Source organism: Lacerta agilis, chromosome 1, assembly GCF_009819535.1.
Source record: "Lacerta agilis isolate rLacAgi1 chromosome 1, rLacAgi1.pri, whole genome shotgun sequence".
Taxonomy (NCBI): domain Eukaryota; kingdom Metazoa; phylum Chordata; class Lepidosauria; order Squamata; family Lacertidae; genus Lacerta; species Lacerta agilis.
In genome coordinates, this window is record NC_046312.1 from 5,536,053 (window position 1) to 5,557,569 (window position 21,517).

At 46.5% G+C, this 21,517-nt stretch overlaps 1 protein-coding gene across 1 annotated transcript; it reads left to right on the plus strand.

Annotated features, from left to right (window-relative positions):
* The first annotated feature begins 513 nt into the window (after positions 1-513).
* IMP3 (IMP U3 small nucleolar ribonucleoprotein 3) lies at positions 514-3,394 on the plus strand. Its single transcript, XM_033166932.1, has 2 exons — positions 514-578; positions 2,554-3,394. Exon 2 carries the CDS (start codon positions 2,562-2,564, stop codon positions 3,123-3,125), a length of 564 nt encoding a protein of 187 aa, XP_033022823.1. The 5' UTR covers positions 514-578; positions 2,554-2,561; the 3' UTR covers positions 3,126-3,394.
* The last annotated feature ends 18,123 nt before the right edge of the window (positions 3,395-21,517 follow it).

Sequence of the window (21,517 nt, forward strand, 5' to 3'; positions counted from 1 at the left end):
TAGTGGAAGGCTGGTGCCTTTGGTGGGGGGCACAGTTTGTCCACCTTTGGTCCCCTGCACCCTGAACTCAGCTCTCAACTAGAAGCTGTCCGCATGAAACAGTAGCTTCACCTCGTTTGGGCCTCCCTTTTGCAGCCCCTTGTCTGAGACTGCACCAACCCAACAAAATATAGGTAGGTAGCCATGTTGGTCTGCCATAGTCAAAACAAAATAAAAAATTAAAGAATCCTTCCAGTAGCACCTTAGAGACCAACTAAGTTTGTTCTTGGTATGAGCTTTCGTGTGCATGCACACTTTTTCAGATACACTGTAACTGCTTTTAAAAAGTTGCTGCTTTCACTGGGGGGGAAAAAACTATTTTCCGACGGAGAGGAATATTCCAAGGGAACCCGGGAGATGTACAGGACGCATCTATATCACATTTATTATGTCTATGTTCAACCAGAAGAGGAAGTGGGCGGAGCTCGGGGACCGGAAAAGGAAGTTCCGCTGCTCTTTCCCCACGTTGTTGATCCTGCTGCTGTTTCCACCAGGACTTTTGCAGAACCTTATTTTTGTTGTCTGTGACGCCGCTGCAGGTCAGTTGGTGGCTGGGGTGTTTTTTGGGGGGGCAAATATTTCTCTCCTCTGGCTTTCCTGTCTCCTCTTTGTTTTTATTTGTTAGATCCAGCCCCCCCCCTTTACCATTAAAGAAATGCACGTAGTTTCGTTGGAAGGCGGTTAACCTGTGGAACTCGCTGCCACAAGGCGTAGTGACAACCGCGAAGTCGGATGGCTTTGAAAGGGGATTGGGCAAATACATGGAGGAGGGGTCTGCCGATGGCTGCTCGGCACGAGGGCTATATATTAGTTACAGGGAATCGCACGTGGGGATAACGTTGACCTACCCCGTTCCTGCTTGTATACCTCCCACGGGCTTTTGGCCGGCCAATGTAAGATTAGGAAGCTGGACTAGAGACCTCTTTGCTTGATCCAGCTGGGCTCTTCTTCCTTGATCACTTACCAAAGTCTGTACTTTTCAATGAAATCAACATGCTTCGCTGAGCCTGGTTCTAAAATTCATAGTGGCAATACCCCATGAAAACATTATTTTCCTTTGTGCGTTTATATGTCAGGTGTAGAGATATATAGCAAGTGCTAAAGAGACACGGCAAACAGTTTAAAAAATACATATTTTTTGTTGCATCGTGTGGTATTATTTTAAAAGCTAGGTTTATGCCAGGGCGGGCAGTATGACCTCAGTTAATACTGTGCATATATTCTGTGCAGTAGAAACGGAAGTCACCAGACCCTTAAATTTCAGTGTATCTGAAGAAGTGTACATGCACACGAAAGCTCATACCAAGAACAAACTTAGTTGGTCTCTGAGGTGCTACTGGAATGAATTTTTTATTTTATTTTGTTTTGACTATGGCAGACCAACACGGCTACCTACCTGTAAGCATTTAAGGACACGTGATGATGATGATTTATTAAATTTGTATACTGCCCTTTACCCGCAGGTCTCAGGGGGGTTACGACCTGTAATCACAATATAAAAGCACAAAAATACATAATGAAAATAAAAGCAAAAACAACCCAATACCCACCACCCCATCCCATTTTAAAAGGGCAGCCAGTGAAGAAATGGCCCGTTCTCGTGTTGCTAACCTCTGGACCTTTCATGGAGGAGGCACAGGAAGAAGGGCCTCAGAAGACGACCCCAGGGTTCGAGGAGGTTCATTTGGAAAGAGTTATTGTGGTCCTGAGCCGTGTAAGGTTTGATAGGTCTAAACCAGCACTTTGAATTGGGCTCGGAACCTAACTGGTTTATAATTAAAACAAAATAAAAAAATAAAAAATTCCTTCCAGTAGCACCTTAGAGAACAACTAAGTTTGTTCTTGGTATGAGCTTTTGTGTGCATGCACACTTCTTCAGATACACTAAAATAGAAGTCATAGAATCCTAGAGTTGGAAGAGACCCCAAGGGCCATCCAGTCCAACCCCCTGCCAAGCAGGAAACACCATCAAAGCATTCCTGACAGATGGCTGTCAAGCCTCCTCTTAAAGACCTCCAAAGAAGGAGACTCCACCACACTCCTTGGCAGCAAATTCCACTGCCGAACAGCTCTCACGGTCAGGAAGTTCTTCCTAATGTTTAGGTGGAATCTTCTTTCTTGTAGTTTGAATCCATTGCTCCATGTCCGTTTCTCTGGAGCAGCAGAAAACAACCTTTCTCCCTCCTCTATATGACATCCTGTTATATATTTGAACATTTGAAGTCACCAGACCCTTATATATAGTGAGCGGGGTATTACTCAGAAGGGTGGTGGGAATGGGTGATTGGCTGATGGGTGTGGAAAACCTGTTGACGACTGTTAACGACTGCAATTAGTCCTAAAGGAAAAAGCAAGGGGTGAGATGGCCAAAGATAGCTTTGTCATGTATAATGAAATAAGAATCCAATGTCTTTGTTCAGACCAGGTCTCTCCGTGGTTTTGAGTTTGGTAATGAGTTTATAATTGATTATAATGTGTTTAGCTAAGCTTATCTCTCTGGCCATTTGCGTCTAGGAGGGAAGATGGTGCGCAAGCTGAAATTCCACGAGCAGAAGCTCCTGAAGAAGCTGGATCTGGTGAACTGGGAGGCCGCCTCTGGGAACCTTGCCGAGCTGCGAGTGCTCCGCCGCTTCCGCTTGCAGCGCAGGGAGGACTACACCCGCTACAACCAGCTGAGCCGCGCGGTTCGGGAGCTGGCCCGCCGCATTAGGGACCTCGGCGAAGCGCCAGAGTCGGCGGCTTTCCGGGCTCGGAGCACTGCCGCTCTCCTAGAGAAGCTCTATGCCATGGGGTTGGTGGCCTCCAAGAGCTCTCTGGAGCTGTGCGACCGAGTCTCGGCTTCCTCCTTCTGTCGCCGCCGCCTGCCTTGCCTGCTCCTGAAGCTCCGTATGGCCCAGAACTTGAAATCGGCCGTCACCTTTGTGGAGCAGGGGCACGTGCGGGTTGGGCCCGAGGTCGTGACGGACCCGGCCTTCTTGGTGACTCGGGCGATGGAGGACTTCATCACCTGGACCGACTCCTCTCGCATCCGCCAGCATGTGCTCAACTACAATCAGGAACGGGATGATTTTGATTTGGCTTGCTGATTTGTTTATTTTTTAAAGTGGGGGCACCCTTTCCCAACTTGTCACCCTTTCTTATTTATAAAATTTGCACGCTGCCCTTCATCCGAAGATCACAGGGCAGTTCCCAACATAATGAGAACACAAAATACAGAATAAAACAAAAAGATCTATCTCTTGTGCAATCCTTGTGGACCACAGGGGGAGCTAGGCCTGGAATGCTTAGCCCAGATAATCTCCAAAGGCCCCATCATTTTCCCCACTTGGCAGTTAATGCCCTGATTAATGTAGTTACAGGTAGGTAGCTGTGTTGGTCTGCCATAGTCGAAACAAAATAAAAAAACATCCTTCTAGTAGCACCTTAGAGACCAACTAAGTTTGTGATTGGTTGATTAATGTAGATAGTCTTGATATTTTGGAGGGTACCGTATTTTTTGGCGTATAAGACGACTGGCCATATAAGACGACCCCCAACTTTCCCAGTTAAAATATAGAGTTTGAGAAATACTTGACCGCAGATTCTCCACCCGGCGTATAAGATGACCCCCGACTTTTGAGAAGATTTTCCTGGATTAAAAAGTAGTCTTATATGCCAGAATATACAGTAACTGTTTACCGCTGCTTGCAATAGTGACTCTGCTGTCTAGTTTGTGTGTGTAGATCCTAACGATGCCTGTATGTTATATTCATTTTTAAAAAAATATTTTTGTCCAACATTAATCTAAGTACTGTAAGATAAAAACATGACGTAAAGGAAAGAGAAGGACCCAGGTGGCGCTGTGGGTTAAACCACAGAGTCTAGGGCTTGCCGATCAGAAGGTCGGCGGTTCAAATCCCTGCGACGGGGTGAGCTCCTGTTGTTCGGTCCTAGCTCCTGCCCACCTAGCAGTTCAAAAGCACGTCAAAGTGCAAGTAGATAAATAGGGACCGCTCCAGCGGGAAGGTAAACGGCGTTTCCGTGCGCTGCTCTGGTTAGCCAGAAGCGGCTTTGTCATGCTGGCCACATGACCCGGAAGCTGTCTGCGGACAAACGCCGGCTCCCTCGGCCTATAGAGCGAGATGAGCGCCGCAACCCCAGAGTCGGACACGACTGGACCTGATGGTCAGGGGTCCCTTTACCTTTACCTTTAAAGGAAAGAGAGATAAGGAAAAAGAGATAGAAAAGAGCTTTCAAGAGGAAATAGAAATGATAGAGTTCAGAGATTAAAGAACTTCCGATTCTTCATCTGTCTGCTACATATAAACAATAATCACTTCATACATGCCAAAGTAACACCTAACAAAACCACTTTATATAAACAAACATTATCTTCCATCCCCAAATCCAAATGTCATTATTTCATTTTCTCAGCACTTCATTTTCTTATATTCTTATATACTGTATTATATTCCGATGGCAAAGGTTGAACTGCAAGAAAAACAAAATGATTTGGGTAACACAGAAAACCAAAACTAAGATCATGGCCACTGGTCCCATCACCTCCTGGCAAATAGAAGGGGAAGAAATGGAGGCAGTGAGAGATTTTACTTTCTTGGGCTCCATGATCACTGCAGATGGTGACAGCAGTCCTGAAATTAAAAGACGCCTGCTTCTTGGGAGGAAAGCAATGACAAACCTAGACAGCATCTTAAAAAGCAAAGACATCACCTTGCCGACAAAGGTCCGTATAGTTAAAGCTATGGTTTTCCCAGTAGTGATGTGTGGAAGTGAGAGCTGGACCATAAAGAAGACTGATCGCCGAAGAATTGATGCTTTTGAATTATGGTGCTGGAGGAGACTCTGGAGAGTCCCATGGACTGCAAGAAGATCAAACTTATCCTTCCTTAAAGAAATCAGCCCTGAGTGCTCACTGGAAGGACAGATCCTGAAGTTGAGGCTCCAGTACTTTGGCCACCTCATGAGAAGAGAAGACTCCCTGGAAAAGACCCTGATGTTGGGAAAGATGGAGGGCACAAGGAGAAGGGGATGACAGAGGATGAGATGGTTGGACAGTGTTCTCGAAGCGACTGGTATGAGTTTGGCCAAACTGCGGGAGGCAGTGGAGGATAGGGGTGCCTGGCGTGCTCTGGTCCATGGGGTCACGAAGAGTCAGACACGACTGAACAACAACAACACAGAGAGAGAGACAGTCTCCACCAGAGGGAGGTGGTGGACTAAATGTTGTCGGCGCATGCTTGGAAAAGCAAATGTACTGGCTGGCAAAACACTCCATACAAATACTCTACATTCTCTGTGTCATAGACATCTTACAGGAGCACATCAGAAGTTAAATAACGGATTACATCTGACTGCTCCCTAGAAAACAACCCCAAATCTTGATCCATCTTTAATTAAAAAGCCAACAAGCTGTATCATTCACTTCTGATCGCGGACTGGATAGCTGCCCACAACTAATCCACACAGCTATTCTTTTCAAGAATCTCCCCCCCCCCCTCCCCTGGCACCTCAGCAAAAATAATTTCCTCCCTGTCTCTATGGTAACATGCTCCTTGATTGTACAGTAGAAGTCATTCCGCTGCTGAATTTCTTGGCTGGTACCTCAGTCTCTGAATCAATGCTTAGTGTTTGCGCATTTCTCTCTCACTGCTCTGCTGTGCTGGGCCCAGTTGCAAGCAAGAAACCTTTTCCCTCCCTCAATATTTCTCACTTTGACAGTAGCTCTGCCACCATAATGCGTTTTGAGATGGCTGTTTCGGTTGGGGGGGGGGGAGCGAGATTAGCTTTCCGTGTGTTTCACTGTCACTTAATATGTTTAGAACTTTAATCGTCTTCCCATAAAATCGACCTTGGCTTTTGCCAAGTTTAAAACCAGAATCGTGCACCTATCAATTGCTTCTGAAAATAATAACAACATGTAGCCACGGAATATGATTCTTTGGCTACTCATTATTTCCTTATTGCATTTATATGCCACTGCTCCTCCAGGGAGCTCAAGGGAACTTCTTTTCCCCATTTTATCCTCGCTACAAGGTAGGTTAGGCTGAGAGTGGGTGACTCGCCCAAGGTCACTCGGGGAGCCTCATGGCCAAGTGGGGATTCGAACCCTGGTCTCCCATGGCCTAGTGTCAGACATTAACAAGTACACCATTATCAGGCAAGGCAATTTATGATCCGTTCTGTGGAGTTACAGAACTCTTGTTAAGTTACCTTTCAATGGGTTTTGAGGGTGTTTGAATGCTTGGGGCTACCTTTGAAGGTGACCCGGAAACTGCAATTAATCCAGAATGCGGCAGCTAGACTGGTGACTGGGAGCGGCCGCCGAGACCATATAACACCGGTCCTGAGAGATCTACATTGGCTTCCAGTACGTTTCCGAGCACAATTCAAAGTGTGGGTGCTGACCTTTAAAGCCCTAAACGGCCTCGGTCCTGTATACCTGAAGGAACGTCTCCACCCCCATCATTCAGCCTCACTGCGAGAAGCAAAGCTACAGGGAACCAGGCAGAGGGCCTTCTCGGTGGTGGCGCCCGCCCTGTGGAACGCCCTCCCATCACAGGTCAAGGGGATAAACAACTACCTGACATTTAGAAAATACCTGAAGGCAGCCCTGTTCAGGGAAGTTTTTAAATGTGTGATATTTCTGTATCTGATTTTTGTTGGAAGCCGCCCAGAGTGGCTGGGGAAATCCAGCCAGTTGGGCGGGGTACAAATAATAATAATAATAAGAAGAAGAAGAAGAAGAAGAAGAAGAAGAAGATTTAGGATTCAACCCTAAATTGTATACAGAATTTCAGTCTAAGCCAAGCATCCCCAACCTTCGGCCCTCCACATGTTTTAGACTACAATTCCCATCATCCCTGACCACTGGTCCTGTTAGCTAGGGATCATGGGAGTTGTAGTCACAAAACATCTGGAGGGCCGCAGTTTGGGGATGCCTGGCTTAGACTGGAATTCTGTATACAATTTAGGGTTGAATCCAGTGTGGAGTACACCCCTTGAAATTAATATACGGTACACGACTAACCTAAATTTCAATGGTTCCGCTCTGAAATGATTGCAATCCCTATTAACAAAATTGTGTCGGGAAAGCTTGGAATTTATTCTGAATAAGCATGGAGTGGGCTATAAGAGGTTTTTGAACCGGCCACTTGCTGCTGGTTGCAGCATGTAAAATAAAATTGCTTTGCCTCTGACGCACACGTGCAAATGTGCAAGGGTTAAGTTACCTTTCTGTCAGTTGTTACAGAAATGGGAAACCTGAGATGCCCTTCAGGCGGTTATCGGGCTTCAGCCCCCATCAGCCTCTGCCGCTATGGCCAGTGATCAGGTCTGATAAGAACTGTAGCTGTAGTTCAGAAACATCTGGAGGGCCATGGCCTCTGCATTCCTGTCATAATGAATTCCAAAGGGTTAAGTCATCTGTAAACGAAAAACAAACAAATGCGGCACTTTTAGACAGGCTTTGTTGATACTTCATCAGAAGAAGGAAGCAAGCTATAATTTGTGATAATAATAATAATAATAATAATAATAATAATAATAATAATAATAATAATATGTTTGTATGCAGTAGCGGCTGCAAGAATTTTGATCGCATCTTACTGGAAGACACAATAAGTACCTAGTATACAGGAATGGCAAGAGAAACTATATAGCTTCCTGGATTTGGCAAAATTAACAGAAGTGATAAGAGGTGGTAGTAATCAAAAAAAATTTAATCAAAGATGGGGGAAAAAATTTAATCAAAGATGGGGGAAATTTGGAATATATATGAAAAAACAGTGCCCGAATATAAAAACTTGGATCCATTTCTAACATTCTGTATTGGTAAAAAGGGGAAGGAAAGATAAAAAGTCGATAAATTCACATGTAGTTTGGCTAAATGGTTGGAAAATGCAGTAACGAGTAAATTAAGCAACCTGGGAGGAGGGCAGGCGAAGACCTAAGTCAAGTTTACAACTAGGTATTACGATTTATGATCAACTTGGATTGGTTATGATTTATTTATTTAAGTAGTGAATATTGATGTTTTATTAATAGATAGAATGAATGAATATGTATGATTTGTTTATTTGTTTTGTTCAATTTTCTTTTTGATGTAGTATGGTTTTGTGTGTGTGGGATGCTTGTTTGTTGTGCATTGTTTTTAATGTATGAATGTTATAATTCTCAATAAAGATTTAAAAAAATTAAATAATAATAATAATAATAATAATAATAATAATAATAATAATAATTTATTTGTACCCCGCCCGTCTGGCTGGGTTTCCCCAGCCACTCTGGGCGGCTTCCAACAAAGATCAAAAATACATTAAAATGTCGCACATTAAAAACTTCCCTAAACAGGGCTGCTTTCAGGTGTCTTCTAAATGTCAGGTAGAATCATAGAATCCTAGAGTTGGAAGAGACCCCAAGGGCCATCCAGTCCAACCCCCTGCCAAGCAGGAAACACCATCAAAGCATTCCTGACAGATGGCTGTCAAGCCTCTGCTTAAAGACCTCCAAAGAAGGAGACTCCACCACACTCCTTGGCAGCAAATTCCACTAGTTGTTTATCTCTTTGACATCTGGTGGGAGGGTGTTCCACAGGGCGGGTGCCACTACCAAGAAGGCCCTCTGCCTGGTTCCCTGTAGCTTTGCTTCTCGCAGTGAGGGAACCGCCAGAAGGTCCTCGGCGCTGGACCTCAGTAGGAACAGCCAGCCTCCAGAGGTTGGAAAACTCCCAATTCCCATCAGCCCCAGTTTGCATTGCCAACGGTCAGGGAGTTGGTAGTCCCCCAAAGCATTGTGTGGGCACCAAGTTGCCTAGCCTTGATTTATAGCCTAATGAACCTGACATTTTAGACCCTGCTGCGTCCCTAAGAAAATGTTCAGAATGTTTGTCCTTTCCTAGCCTGAAACACTTGCATCTGCAACCAACTTCACCCAACATGCACTCAAATGAGAGCTCATACTTTTATGGGCAAGAGGCTGTGTGTCTTTAATGACTGCCTACGAGACGGAAACAAGCGGGGGAAATGTTTTCCTGGCCTGGAGATACACAGAGGAAGAAAACGGCACCTACTGATATCTGCCTGTCGTGGAGCTCTGCAAAAATTGCACCCGTTCAGTGCGCAGGTGCTATGCAAGTCGCTGCTGCCTTTTTGCAATCTCTTTCCGAGGCTTTGTGTTTGCTGCGTAATTGGCACTCTGAATCTGTGGCTGTGCATAGCTGTAACCGGTGCATTATGGTGGCTTTCTCTGACCTGACGCAGCAGCAGCAGCCCACATGAGGCAAGCCCTTTCTGCAACGCTGCCTGGCAACTGAGAGCTCCTTTCTGCTAGTCATTTGCAATTGCGTTCCCAGTGCAGAGACTTATGCCAGCATTCCCTGTTCTGTGGTGGCTAAAGTAGAAGTGGGATGGTACATGTGAACCTTCCTCGGTCCAGCTTTCTCCAACTCTGCTGTCTGATCACTTTTCACCTCTGTAAGCCTTTGCATATCAGTAATGGACTGCCTGGGGTGCTCTGGTCCATGGGGTCACGAAGAGTCGGACACGACTGAACAACAACAACAATGGACTGTGTCAGTCAGGCAGTTCTTTGGCGATCACTCGTAGCCGAATAAGATTGTCTTCTGTGAACATGGTCTTAACAGTGAGTCCGTAAGTGACAGTGGAGGCCAGTTCTTGAGCCACACGTCCTTCCACAGTGGGGACATAGGTTTCCGGGTGGGAGTTGATCACAGTGAGGGGTTGCCGAAGTGCCTTCCTCTTAGCACATTTCTCCCTTTCATCCTGAGTTCGAATGTCTTCAAAGTCCATGACACCTTTGGTAAAGGCTGCTCTCCAATTGGAGCACTCACAGGCCAGTGTTTACCAATTGTTGTTTATACTACATTTTTGTTAGATTTGCCTTGACAGAGACTTATAAATGCCATCTCCAACTACTCGAAAGATTCCAGCAATGGTGTCTCCCAAATTTTTTTACACATCACTTGGGAAGACAGGCAAACTAATGCCAGTGTACTGGAAGAAGCAAAGGTCACCAATGTTGAAGCAATGATTCTTCAACATCAACTTCGTTGGACTGGTCATGTTGTGCGGATGCCTGATTATCATCTTCCAAAGCAACTACTCTATTCCTAACTTAAGAATGGAAAGCGTCGTGCCTGTGGTCAGCAAAAGAGGCAGAAGTTTTCTTCTGTTTTCTTCAACCTTTTAAGGACAGTGCTAGATCTTGCTGTTCATTTTCAAGGTCCTTTGACAGTTGTTATTATTGGGTGTCCAGGAAACAAGAATAAAGTTTGTGCATCTTGCATACCTTCTTCATCTGTTTTTCTTTGTCTTGTGGTTGTTACATTCTCACGGCTGCTTCCTGTTGCCGCTACCACACCTCCTTTGCTTCCTCCCAGCTCTTCCACCTGTTTTTCTCTAGTATACAATCTTAATATACTTTGGCCATGTTCTTATATTAGAACCATGCCTTTGTTAAGCATTTCCCCCCCCCCAGCTCCAAAAAAAATGCATGCACGCACACACACACACACACACACGTGGAGTTCTTAGCATCAGATCAGATCAAAAACATTCTACAGGATGGCTCAGCTCTTCTGCAAGGCTTGAAAGGCATCAACATTTTGTCACATTCATTGCAATAATGATTCCACCCTGATCTGGTAGAAAACTAATGGCCTTCATTCACAGAGGTTGGATTGTAAACATTCCAATAGCTTTTTGCTCCCCGAGTGGTTGGAATGTTGTTGAACGTTCTGCGATATCCCACTAGCCCAGGTGATTGATATCATAGGCCAGCCTTTCTCAACCTTGGGTCCCCAGATGTTGTTGGATTACAACTCCCATCATCCCTGACCACTAGTCTTGCTAGCTACTGGCCGAGGGAGCCGGTGTACAGCTTCCAGGTCATGTGGCTAGCATGACTAAGCCGCTTCTGGCGAAACCAAAGCAGCAGACAGAAATGCTGTTTACCTAAGTTACGTTAAAAAGCCCACTGGAAATACATCCTTATTTTGCAGGTTCTCTTCTCGGTGACTTCTCCTGCGATGGTGCAGTGCTTGAACTCCAGGTATGTTTGTTTGAAAAGGAGCTAATTGGGTTGGGTGGACTTCTAAAGACTAGCAACTGTAACATTTCTCCAATTACTATGACGAATCTGCTGCCATGGTTTCCTGTTAAATATATATACCATATTTTTCTGTGTATAACACTCCCCCCTATTTTGGGGGACTCAAATTTATGAAAATGGGGGAAGATGATCCCCCATGTATAAGATGATACCCATTTTAAAACATTCTTTTAGGGTAAAAAAAACCCTAGTCTTATACACGGAAAAGTATGGTATATGTGTGGGGGTGGGGTGGATTAAGGTAAAGGTAAAGGGACCCCTGACCATCCGGTCCAGTCGTGTCCGACTCTGGGGTTGCGGCGCTGATCTCGCTCTATAGGCCGAGGGAGCCGACGTTCGTCCGCAGACAGCTTCCGGGTCATGTGGCCAGCATGACAAAGCCACTTCTGGCGAACCAGAGAAGTGCACAGAAACGCCGTTTACCTTCCCGCTGGAGCGGTCCCTATTTATCTACTTGCACCTGATGTGCTTTCGAACTGCTAGGTGGGCAGGAGCTGGGACCGAGAAACCGGAGCTCAACCTGTCACGGGGATTCGAACCGCCGACCTTCTGATCGGCAAGCCCTAGGCTCTGTGGTTTAACCCACAGCGCCACCCACGTCCATACCAGTGTCCCACTTTTCCTTAGGATGTCCCTGTTCTCATTGGAGAAATGTTGGAGGGTATGGGGTTATCCGCACTCCCCCCCCCAGCCATCTGAAGGCGATCCTGTAGAGGGAAGTTTTTTTTAATGTTTTATTGTGTTTTTACATATGTTGGAAGCTGCCCGGAGTGGCTGCGGCAACTCAGTAAGATGTGTGGGGTATAAATAGTAAAATTATCATTATGGAATGGGATGTCCCTATTTTCATCAGAGAAATGTAGGAGAGCATGTGCTTTTCTGGGTGGCCGCTGTTGACAACAGAGTGCGGGATGAGACATATTTTGGGTCCCACTCAGTCTCCTTAAGGTTTCCTTTAACCATTGTCCAAATGGGACCACACGACTTGGGAGCAGCTGCAAAGGCATCTAAGCCAGGGGTCAGCAACGTTTTTCAGCTGTGGGCCGGTCCACCACCCCTCAGACCATGTGGTTGGCCAGACCATATTTTGAAGTGGGGGGGAATGAACGAATTCCTATGCCCCACAAATAACCCAGAGATGCATTTTAAATAAAAGCACACGTTCTACTTATGTTAAAACACCAGGCAGGCTCCACAAATAACCCAGAGATGCATTTTAAATAAAAGCACACATTCTACTCATGTAAAAACACACTGATTCCCAGACCGCCCACGAGCTGGATTTAGAAGGCGACTGGGCCAGATCCGGCCCCCGGGCCTTAGTTTGCCTACCCATGTGCAAAGGAATCTAAGCACCTTTCCAACCCTTGAGGAAAATGTCTCCACTGAAATGCAGCTCTTAGCCTATATTGAGCAAAAAATGGAGAGCTGCGCACAGTGTCTGCAGGCAATTTTTTTTACGGTTAAAGCAAACAGCACGGTGATAAGGTGGTTTACACCCATGTAAAGCCCTGATAAGTGCAATAATTAAATAATCCACTGCCCACACACCAGAGCTGCGGGGGTTTGGCTGATCTCCTAATTACTCTGACAGAATCAGACTTCTTCCTTGGACGGTGATAAGATAGGGCTGTAATTTTATCTCTTGTTTTCTTCGTGCCTGGGAAAGGCTGTGATGCGGAGAGGCTAAGTGTCTCGGGGAAAGTTATACAATATGCAGACCATCCTTTAGCAGAAGATTGTCAAAGCTTTGCATTGTGGGGGTGGCTGGTATCAGGCTGCCTGTAAGATTAGCACCACATGTTAAAAACAAAAAGCCCACCAAACGAAATAAACTTTAAAAAACTGGCACCAGGCTCACATTAAGGTTAGCACTTTCCGGGGGGGAGGGGGGGAAGAGAGAACAGTTGGTATTAAACTAAGGTTACCAGATTTTTTCCAATGAATCCAGGGACACTTTTCAACTTCAGTAGCAATGATAGGATTTTATCAGGGCTGATTTGCAAATCCGGGGACTGTCCCCGGGGAACGGGGACGTCTGGTAACCTTAAACTGGGTTTAAGAGTTAGTACCAGGCTTTTAAAAAGCTGGTTCCAGCCTGATGTTAGAGTTTTCATTTTTCGTTAAATAACGTGATACCAGAATTGATGACACAATGCTTATTCTGCACTGGTTGGGACTGTGAGAAGTGGATAATGGCTATTGTGCTTCAAACTCAGGAATGATGTTTAACTGACAGCTTTGCAATTGGGGCGAGGGTTGTTTTTGGGGTTTTAGCAAGACTAAATTAGAGATACAGGTGTCAGACAGTTGACCTATTTAGGTTGAGGCCTAACCACAACTTGCAGAGGAAACATACACGAAGTGCAGAGCTGCAACCACTAGGCCACATGGTGACCCAGATCAACAAGGAAGTGGGGAACAATAAAGGCTGATGCCCATATTTGGTAAAATGGCTAAAGTTGAGTGTAGATTGGTTTATTGTATTAGTAATGTGTCATATTTTGATAGGTAGATTGTAAGCCAAGCCTCTGAGGGAGGGGCGGCAGCAATAGGGATTAAAACTGTCATGCACAGGATGCTCAGGGCTCTTCGCACCATCTCGGTCGGGGAGCCCGCCTTTGCAAACGCGTTACAATAAAGGAAGTATTGAAGCTTACTTCGGTGTCTCCTTGTCAGATTACTTGACCACGTAAGTGACTTCTCACAATTTTGGCGCCCAACGTGGGGCCCTCGACGGTCTGTGTCGCGGAGCACTGACAGGGGGTCTGGCGCCACTCCGGTCTTTCGGAGAGACTTACCTCTCAGACTCTGTGACAACGGAGCCCGGGGGCTGAACGACGGAGACCCGAAGTGAAGCAACCCATTTGCGCCGTTCGGGGAACGTGCAGACCCCTGAGAGAGGGGCGAGGCCCGGCTAACTCAGCCGGTAGAGCGAGAGGCTCTTCACCCTGCAGGGACGCCTGCCAGTACACCAGCCACTGGGAGAGAGGCACTGGACTGAAAGGGGTGAGTATTGAGGGGTGAGAGGCCCCAGCGCCGTTCGGGGAACGTGCAGACCCCTGAGAGAGGGGCGAGGGACGGGGGTGAGAGACTTGTCTCTGATTTAGGAGAAGCCAGAGGTAGCGCCTCTGAGGTATGTGATGTGAGAGATCACATACTCGTAGGGAAGCTCACACTCCGTAAGGGAGGTGAGGCTTAGGGAAATTCTGGGAACCAGGTTAGGTTGGGCGTATGGCTTATCCTCAGTGAATGAACGTGTGAGTGTGTGGCGGGGTTCTAGCACCCCTTGCCGAAGCGTTTCTGGGTACTGCGTTTCCCAACTGCGAGAGCACGCTGGGCCAGGACCGGTATTGGATGACGTTTGTGAGGTCATTTTTCCCTGAGGTGTGGAGGATAAGCACGGGTTCAGTGATTTCTCGATAAGTGGAAACAGACCACGGGCTTTAAAACAATCCTTGGTAGACTGAGAACTCTGAGTTTTGACCAGGGATTGTTCGCCCCATTGTGGGAGGAAGTGACATCAAATCCCCTTATTTTGATAGAATTATATCAAACATAAATAAGGCAAGATTCTTATTATCCCTTCTACATAGCCAAATGGGAGAGGGACAGAGTACTTGTAGGAGGCCGAGAGAGAGTCGAGGCCAGGATCCTATAGATCCCAATAGTCCGTTGGGACAGGTACTATTGGAATGGGATGATAAGGAGATGAAACCGTATAGTCGGGGACTGTCCAAGGTTAAGATGATAAAACTGTGTAGAGTGGTGTGGCCAGGATATCCAATAGGGCCAGGAGGTGAATATAGATGGAATCCCGATGGGGAGACTGACCCCTACTGGATAAAACAACTAAAGTATTATTTAATAAAGGTTAAAAAGGAGAGTGAGACACCATACATCGAATTGTGGTCGCAGGTTACTTTCTTTGGACCCGATCCTCCTCCCTTCAAACAGTTCCCATTAAGAGGGAAAAGTGAGGAGTCTGAGGAAGAGACTCTCCCAGTTCCCACCGCTCAGCACCTTTTGCCGGGCAGAGGAACGGGACCAAGGAATCCCCGCCGTCGAATGCTAAACCAGCAACGAGGGGGGAGAGAAAACAGGGAGCCCACAGAGCCTTTACTTGACTTGGGGTTGGAACAATTGTTTGGTCAACCTCCAGAGTATACTCCCCAGACGGGGGCAGGAAATCAGCCTACAGTCCTGGACTCTGCCCCTACTGCCCCTACCTTGCCAGGCCAATCAGGTACAGCCGTTGCATTGTATCCTCGGCTTCAAAAGGAGGTAGAACAACTTAAGAAAGATGTGGAAAGCCTTCCTTTTAGTCCAACTAAGTTCGGAGTAAGTAGTCAAGGGCCGATACAGTCTTTCCCTCTCAGGGAGACCCCAGGCGGAATCAATGCAGCAGGCAGGGCAGTCATGGTTCATGTAGTGAGTCCCATCAAGCCCTCGGAGTTGAGGGAGCTAAAACAAACTTTGCCAAAAATTACATGAAAACAGTCAAGAGGTGGCAAACCAGTTGCAGATGTGGATGGGTCCCCATGTCTTCACCTATACTGAGTTAATGTATATATTGGGACACCTTTTACGCCTGAAGAAAGGACTATGATTAGGCGGGCAGCTATGAATTATTGGGAAACGCGCCACCAAGGGGGACAACAGGTGGTGGCAGCAGACGTAAAATTCCCCCTGCAGGACCCTACTTGGAATCCCAATGTGCATGCCGACAGGGAACACATGAAGGATCTGAAGGAAATGATCCTGGAAGAATTAAGGCGGCGGTACTGCAAAGCACAAATCTGACCAAGGCGTTTGAGGTCAATCAGCAAAAAGATGAGTCCCCTGGGGACTTCGTCCAAAGAATTAGGGAACATGTGACTAAGTATTCAGGGGTAGCACCGAATTCCCCAGCTTTTGACAACTTGCTCAAAATGCAATTTGTCACCAAAGCATGGCCAGATATTCAGAAAAAAAAAATTGCAGAAAATGAATTGGCAAGATGCAAACACGAGCAAGCTCGTGAGGACGGCTCAACAGGTATTTGTTAATAGGGATGTGGTAAAACAGAAGCAGAAGTGCCAGATGATGGTAACAGCCATCAAAGGCTGGAGAGAGATGGTTCGTGGATGGGTCCAGTCACGTTAAGGAAGGGACCGAGTAAAAATCATTAGCCTTCTTTGACCAAAGGCAGCCCCCTTGCCCCAACGGACAGGACATGGGTTGTTGACGGCCGCCCAGAATCCAAGTGGCCACACTGACGGGTTTGTCAGAAGGAAACTGGGACGGGCCCTTGGCTTCCCTAGTCCTGTACGAAGACGGCAACGGACCAAGGAACAGAGGAATAGAGGGAGACAGGAGCCGGCTGGGGTAATGGCCTTCTCTATTGGGAGAAGATGGGAGATCTGATCAGTCTCCAGCGTGCTGCCAGTACTCAGCAGGAAAGAGGTCCGCTGGGGAAAACACGCGCATAGAAAAAAAGAAAAAAAAAAAAAAAAGGGGAGGTAGCGTTTGGTTTGGTGGGTGAAGGGGATTGTAGAGAAAACCCACAATCCGTGGAATCCTTGCAAAGGAAGCTGGGATGGTTTGGTAAAGTATGGGAAATTTAACTGTGTGATGAAGTGTTGTGTGATGAATGTGGATGACTAAAAGAACACTAAGAAAGGGGGGGGTTGGTGAAAAACACTACAGGGGACATAATAGGTTGCTCAGTAGCAGATATTCCATCAGAAGGTATGATTGAGAATAGGTTCCAAAATAATGGCTGAAGTTATCTTTGAGTTGTTGGTGAGTGCTGTGTTACCCAGAAGCACAGGCCAAATATATGCGTGTGTGATATTGTGTGGATCTCTTTGTGTTTTCTTTCCCTCTCTACTTTAACATAACTGTGTATGTGTCAAAGCCAGGGTTTTGGGCTCAGAGGGCTGGGACAGGGGAGAGAATCTTTATTTTGTTAAGTTTTCCCCAGCTATCTTTCTTCAGTTGATTTCTCCTGAGGGAGGAGAGGGGGACTTAGTTCTTTTTTTTTGGTTTCCAGTTTTGAATATTGCTGGGATCGCCAGAAGCAATCTCTGTGTGTGTGTAATGGTGAGGGTTGCAGGGTAGGAAACAACCCCCCCCCTTCTTGTTTTATGCTGGTCGTTGTAGCACAGCGAGGCAACTCCCTTGTACTTCCTTGTATGTTTCTGCGTATCTTTTGGTTTTCATACAATGGGTTCTGAGAAGTGAGTTTACGTAGAGGCAAGGTTTTAGAGGATGTAAGACCTATAGGGACCCTTAGAGTCAGGGTTTTGAAAGCATAGTTATACAGTGGCAGCCTGCCTGTTTTGTGTGCTCTGGAGGAATTGGTGAAGAAAAAGGGGTGAGCTTTTCCTCTCTTCCTCTTTAGCAAAAGGGCTGAGAGGAAGGGGGGGCTGTGTGTGTGGGTGTTCTTGCAAACGGTCTCTCTTTGGTGTGTTTGCAGCGAGGCTTGTGTTTTTTCCTCCAACTGGATCGGAGGGGTTGTGGGAAACCACAATTTTCTCTTCCCCTTCTTTGCCTAACTTTGTCATCTGTGGTCTCCTAGCCTTTGAAAGTGGGTGATTTAGAGATTTTGCATTTCATGTTTCTCAGCCTGGAAAAAGGGGGGCAAAGGACAAAGCAAACGTAGCCCCGAGTCCAGGCACTTGTATTGAAAGGCAAGCCTGTTATCCTGAGAGTTAAGGTATGCGTGAAACCTTTATATTGGAGTAAGGATATGTGGCCTATGGCCCACGCCATAGCATGGAAATGTTTGATTTGCCAGAAAGTAAATAAAACAAGGGCAAGAAAAGCAGAAAGGGGCGGTCGACCATTGGCCGTGTGGCCCTTCCAACGGGTGCAGGTAGATTTTACTGAGCTGCCAGAAAGAGGGGGGCAGAAATACCTGCTAGTATTTAAGGACCATCTAACAGGGTGGGTGGAGGCATTCCCCAGCCGGAGGGCAACAGCGCAGGTAGTCAGTAAGGCTATCTTGGAACATATTCTCCCACGATATGGGGTGATAGAGGCTCCGGATTCGGATAGAGGCACACATTTTACCCAGACAGCTATGCAAGAAGTAATGAAGGCAGTAGGCATCACGTGGAATCTTCACACCCCCTGGCACCCTGAAAGTAGTGGGAAGGTGGAACGGGCAAATGGGGAGCTGAAGAAGCACCTGACCAAGCTATATATGGAAAATGGGTTGCCATGGACAAAGAATCTCCCTTTTGACATTGCTGCGGATGAGGATAGCCCCCAGGAAAGACACGGGACTGTCCCCATTTGAAATGATGATGGGCCACCCATATCTAGTGATATTAGGAAACCCGCAAATTGAGTTCAGGGACCAGTTTATTAGGAAATATTTGCAGTCACTGTCCCAGTCTCTGTCATCTTTCCACAGGCAAGGCATACTGGCACAGCGGCCCCCTCTGTTAGAACAACAGCACACGTTCCAGCCTGGTGACCTGGTTCTCGTCAAAACGTGGAAGGCTGAGAAGCTCAACCCTGCTTGGGAAGGTCCGTTCCAGGTTCTGCTCACCACTGAATCGGCAATAAGGACCAGAGAGCACGGGTGGACCCACTATCATCGGGTGAAACGAGCTCCGCCTGAGCGTTGGACGGTAAAGCAAAACCCAGACGCCCCGCTGAAGGTGACGAACACCAGACGAGAGACCAGGAACCAGGAAAACTCAGGACATTAATCAGAACCAGATGTGTATATATTGTACCTGCAAATGCTTTTATGAGTGCTGCTGTTGTGCGCATTGTGAGGGTTGTGTGCAGTGTGTCCACTGTAATAAGGAGTGCAACATTATTTTCATAGAGAAACAAGGAGATAAACGCTTTGTGAGTTTGAAGCAAAAGTTAAAATAAAAAGAGGGGGGATTGTGAGAAGTGGATAATGGCTATTGTGCTTCAAACTCAGGAATGATGTTTAACTGACAGCTTTGCAATTGGGGCGAGGGTTGTTTTTGGGGTTTTAGCAAGACTAAATTAGAGATACAGGTGTCAGACAGTTGACCTATTTAGGTTGAGGCCTAACCACAACTTGCAGAGGAAACATACACGAAGTGCAGAGCTGCAACCACTAGGCCACATGGTGACCCAGATCAACAAGGAAGTGGGGAACAATAAAGGCTGATGCCCATATTTGGTAAAATGGCTAAAGTTGAGTGTAGATTGGTTTATTGTATTAGTAATGTGTCATATTTTGATAGGTAGATTGTAAGCCAAGCCTCTGAGGGAGGGGCGGCAGCAATAGGGATTAAAACTGTCATGCACAGGATGCTCAGGGCTCTTCGCACCATCTCGGTCGGGGAGCCCGCCTTTGCAAACGCGTTACAATAAAGGAAGTATTGAAGCTTACTTCGGTGTCTCCTTGTCAGATTACTTGACCACGTAAGTGACTTCTCACAGGACGCACCTAGAGGAATGTGTCCAGTTCTGGGCAAAACCTTTTAAGATGGACATTGATATACCCAGAGCATCAACACAGAGGAGGCTGACCAGGATGGTGCAAGTCCTGTGAGGAACGGTTGAAAATGCTGGGTAAGTTTCACCTAGAGAAAAGGAAGCTTAAGGGGAGACGTGAGAGTGGCCTTCAAATATCTGAAGGGTTCTCCTGCAGAAGATAGGAGACTTTCTCTATTGCTGCAGTCTGCAGAAAGCAGCCCTGCTAATTTAACTTATATGCAGAATTCATCATGCGAAAGGCTGGGCTGGATGAATCCCAAACCGGAATTAAGATTGCCGGAAAAAATATCAACAACCTCAGATACGCTGATGATACAACCTTGATGGCAGAAAGTGAGGAGGAATTAAAGAACCTTTTAATGAGGGTGAAAGAGGAGAGTGCAAAATATGGTCTGAAGCTCAACATCAAAAAAACTAAGATCATAGCCACTGGTCCCATCACCTCCTGGCAAATAGAAGGGGAAGAAATGGAGGCAGTGAGAGATTTCACTTTCTTGGGTTCCATGATCACTGCAGATGGTGACAGCAGTCACGAAATTAGAAGACGCCTGCTTCTTGGGAGAAAAGCAATGACAAACCTAGACAGCATCTTAAAAAGCAAAGACATCACCCTGCCGACAAAGGTCCGTATAGTTAAAGCTATGGTTTTCCCAGTAGTCATGTACGGAAGTGAGAGCTGGACCATAAAGAAGGCTGATCGCCGAAGAATTGATGCTTTTGAATTTTGGTGCTGGAGGAGACTCTTGAGAGTCCCATGGACTGCAAGAAGATCAAACCTATCCATTCTCAAAGAAATCAGCCCTGAGTGCTCACTAGAAGGACAGATCCTGAAGTTGAGGCTCCAGTACTTTGGCCACCTCATGAGAAGGGAAGACTCCCTGGAAAGGACCCTGATGTTGGGAAAGATGGAGGGCACAAGGAGAAGGGGACGACAGAAGATGAGATGGTTGGACAGTGTTCTCGAAGCTAGTAACATGAGTTTGGCCAAACTGCGAGAGGCAGTGAAGGATAGGCGTGCCTGGCGTGCTCTGGTCCATGGGGTCATGAAGAGTCAGACACGACTGAACGACTGAACAACAACAACAGCAGAAAGCAGAACTTAAGAGGACAGGTGATCGTAGCCCAGTGGTTAGACTTCGCATGCAGAAGGTCTCAGGTTCAATTCCCAACACCTCCAGGTGGGACTGAGAACATCTCCTGCCTGAAACCCTAGAAAATTGCCTGCTTCCAGCCAGTGTCAGCAGTACTGAACTAGATGGGTCAATGGTTTGACGCAGTATAAGGCAGCTTTTTATGTTCCTATGGCTGGAAACTGAAGCAAATTTTGGCTAAACATTAGAAGGACCCCCATGCTAGAATGGATAAATCAGGCTGCCTTAGCAGGGGGTGCGATCTCCTTTGCTTGAGGGATGGAAGCAGAGGCTGGGCAGCGATCGGTCAGAGATGTTGCAATTGCACTCTGCATTGCGGAGGTTGAACCGGGTGGTTCCTTCCATCTCTGTGATGGCATGAGTTCTAAGGTTGGCACTTGGCTTTCCAAAGAAGTCGTTAGCAGCCTGGCTCTAAGGATGGCACCTTGTGCCTGGTTCTAAGATTGGCACTTGGCTTTAAAAAGCTGCCACTGCAACTTGGCATCAAAGCTGGCACCATCTTGTTTTTAAGCCTGGCTCCAACATCAACACGTGGCCTTGAAAAGGCTACTCAAACTGGCAGTAAGATCGGTATCGTTGTTTTTGAAATAGTGTGCTTAGTTTTAATTCTACCAATGTTTTGTTTTTTAATTATTGTTTCTACGCCTGCCCCCCCCCCCAATGTTTTTAGCTGTTCTTAGTCTGTAAGATGCCTTGAGTCCCTAACGGGGGGGGGGGGAGGTGTA

Bases quoted from the DNA above. Each gene is read 5' to 3' on its own strand.
- IMP3 (XM_033166932.1), top strand. From the start codon at position 2,562: ATGGTGCGCAAGCTGAAATTCCACGAGCAGAAGCTCCTGAAGAAGCTG.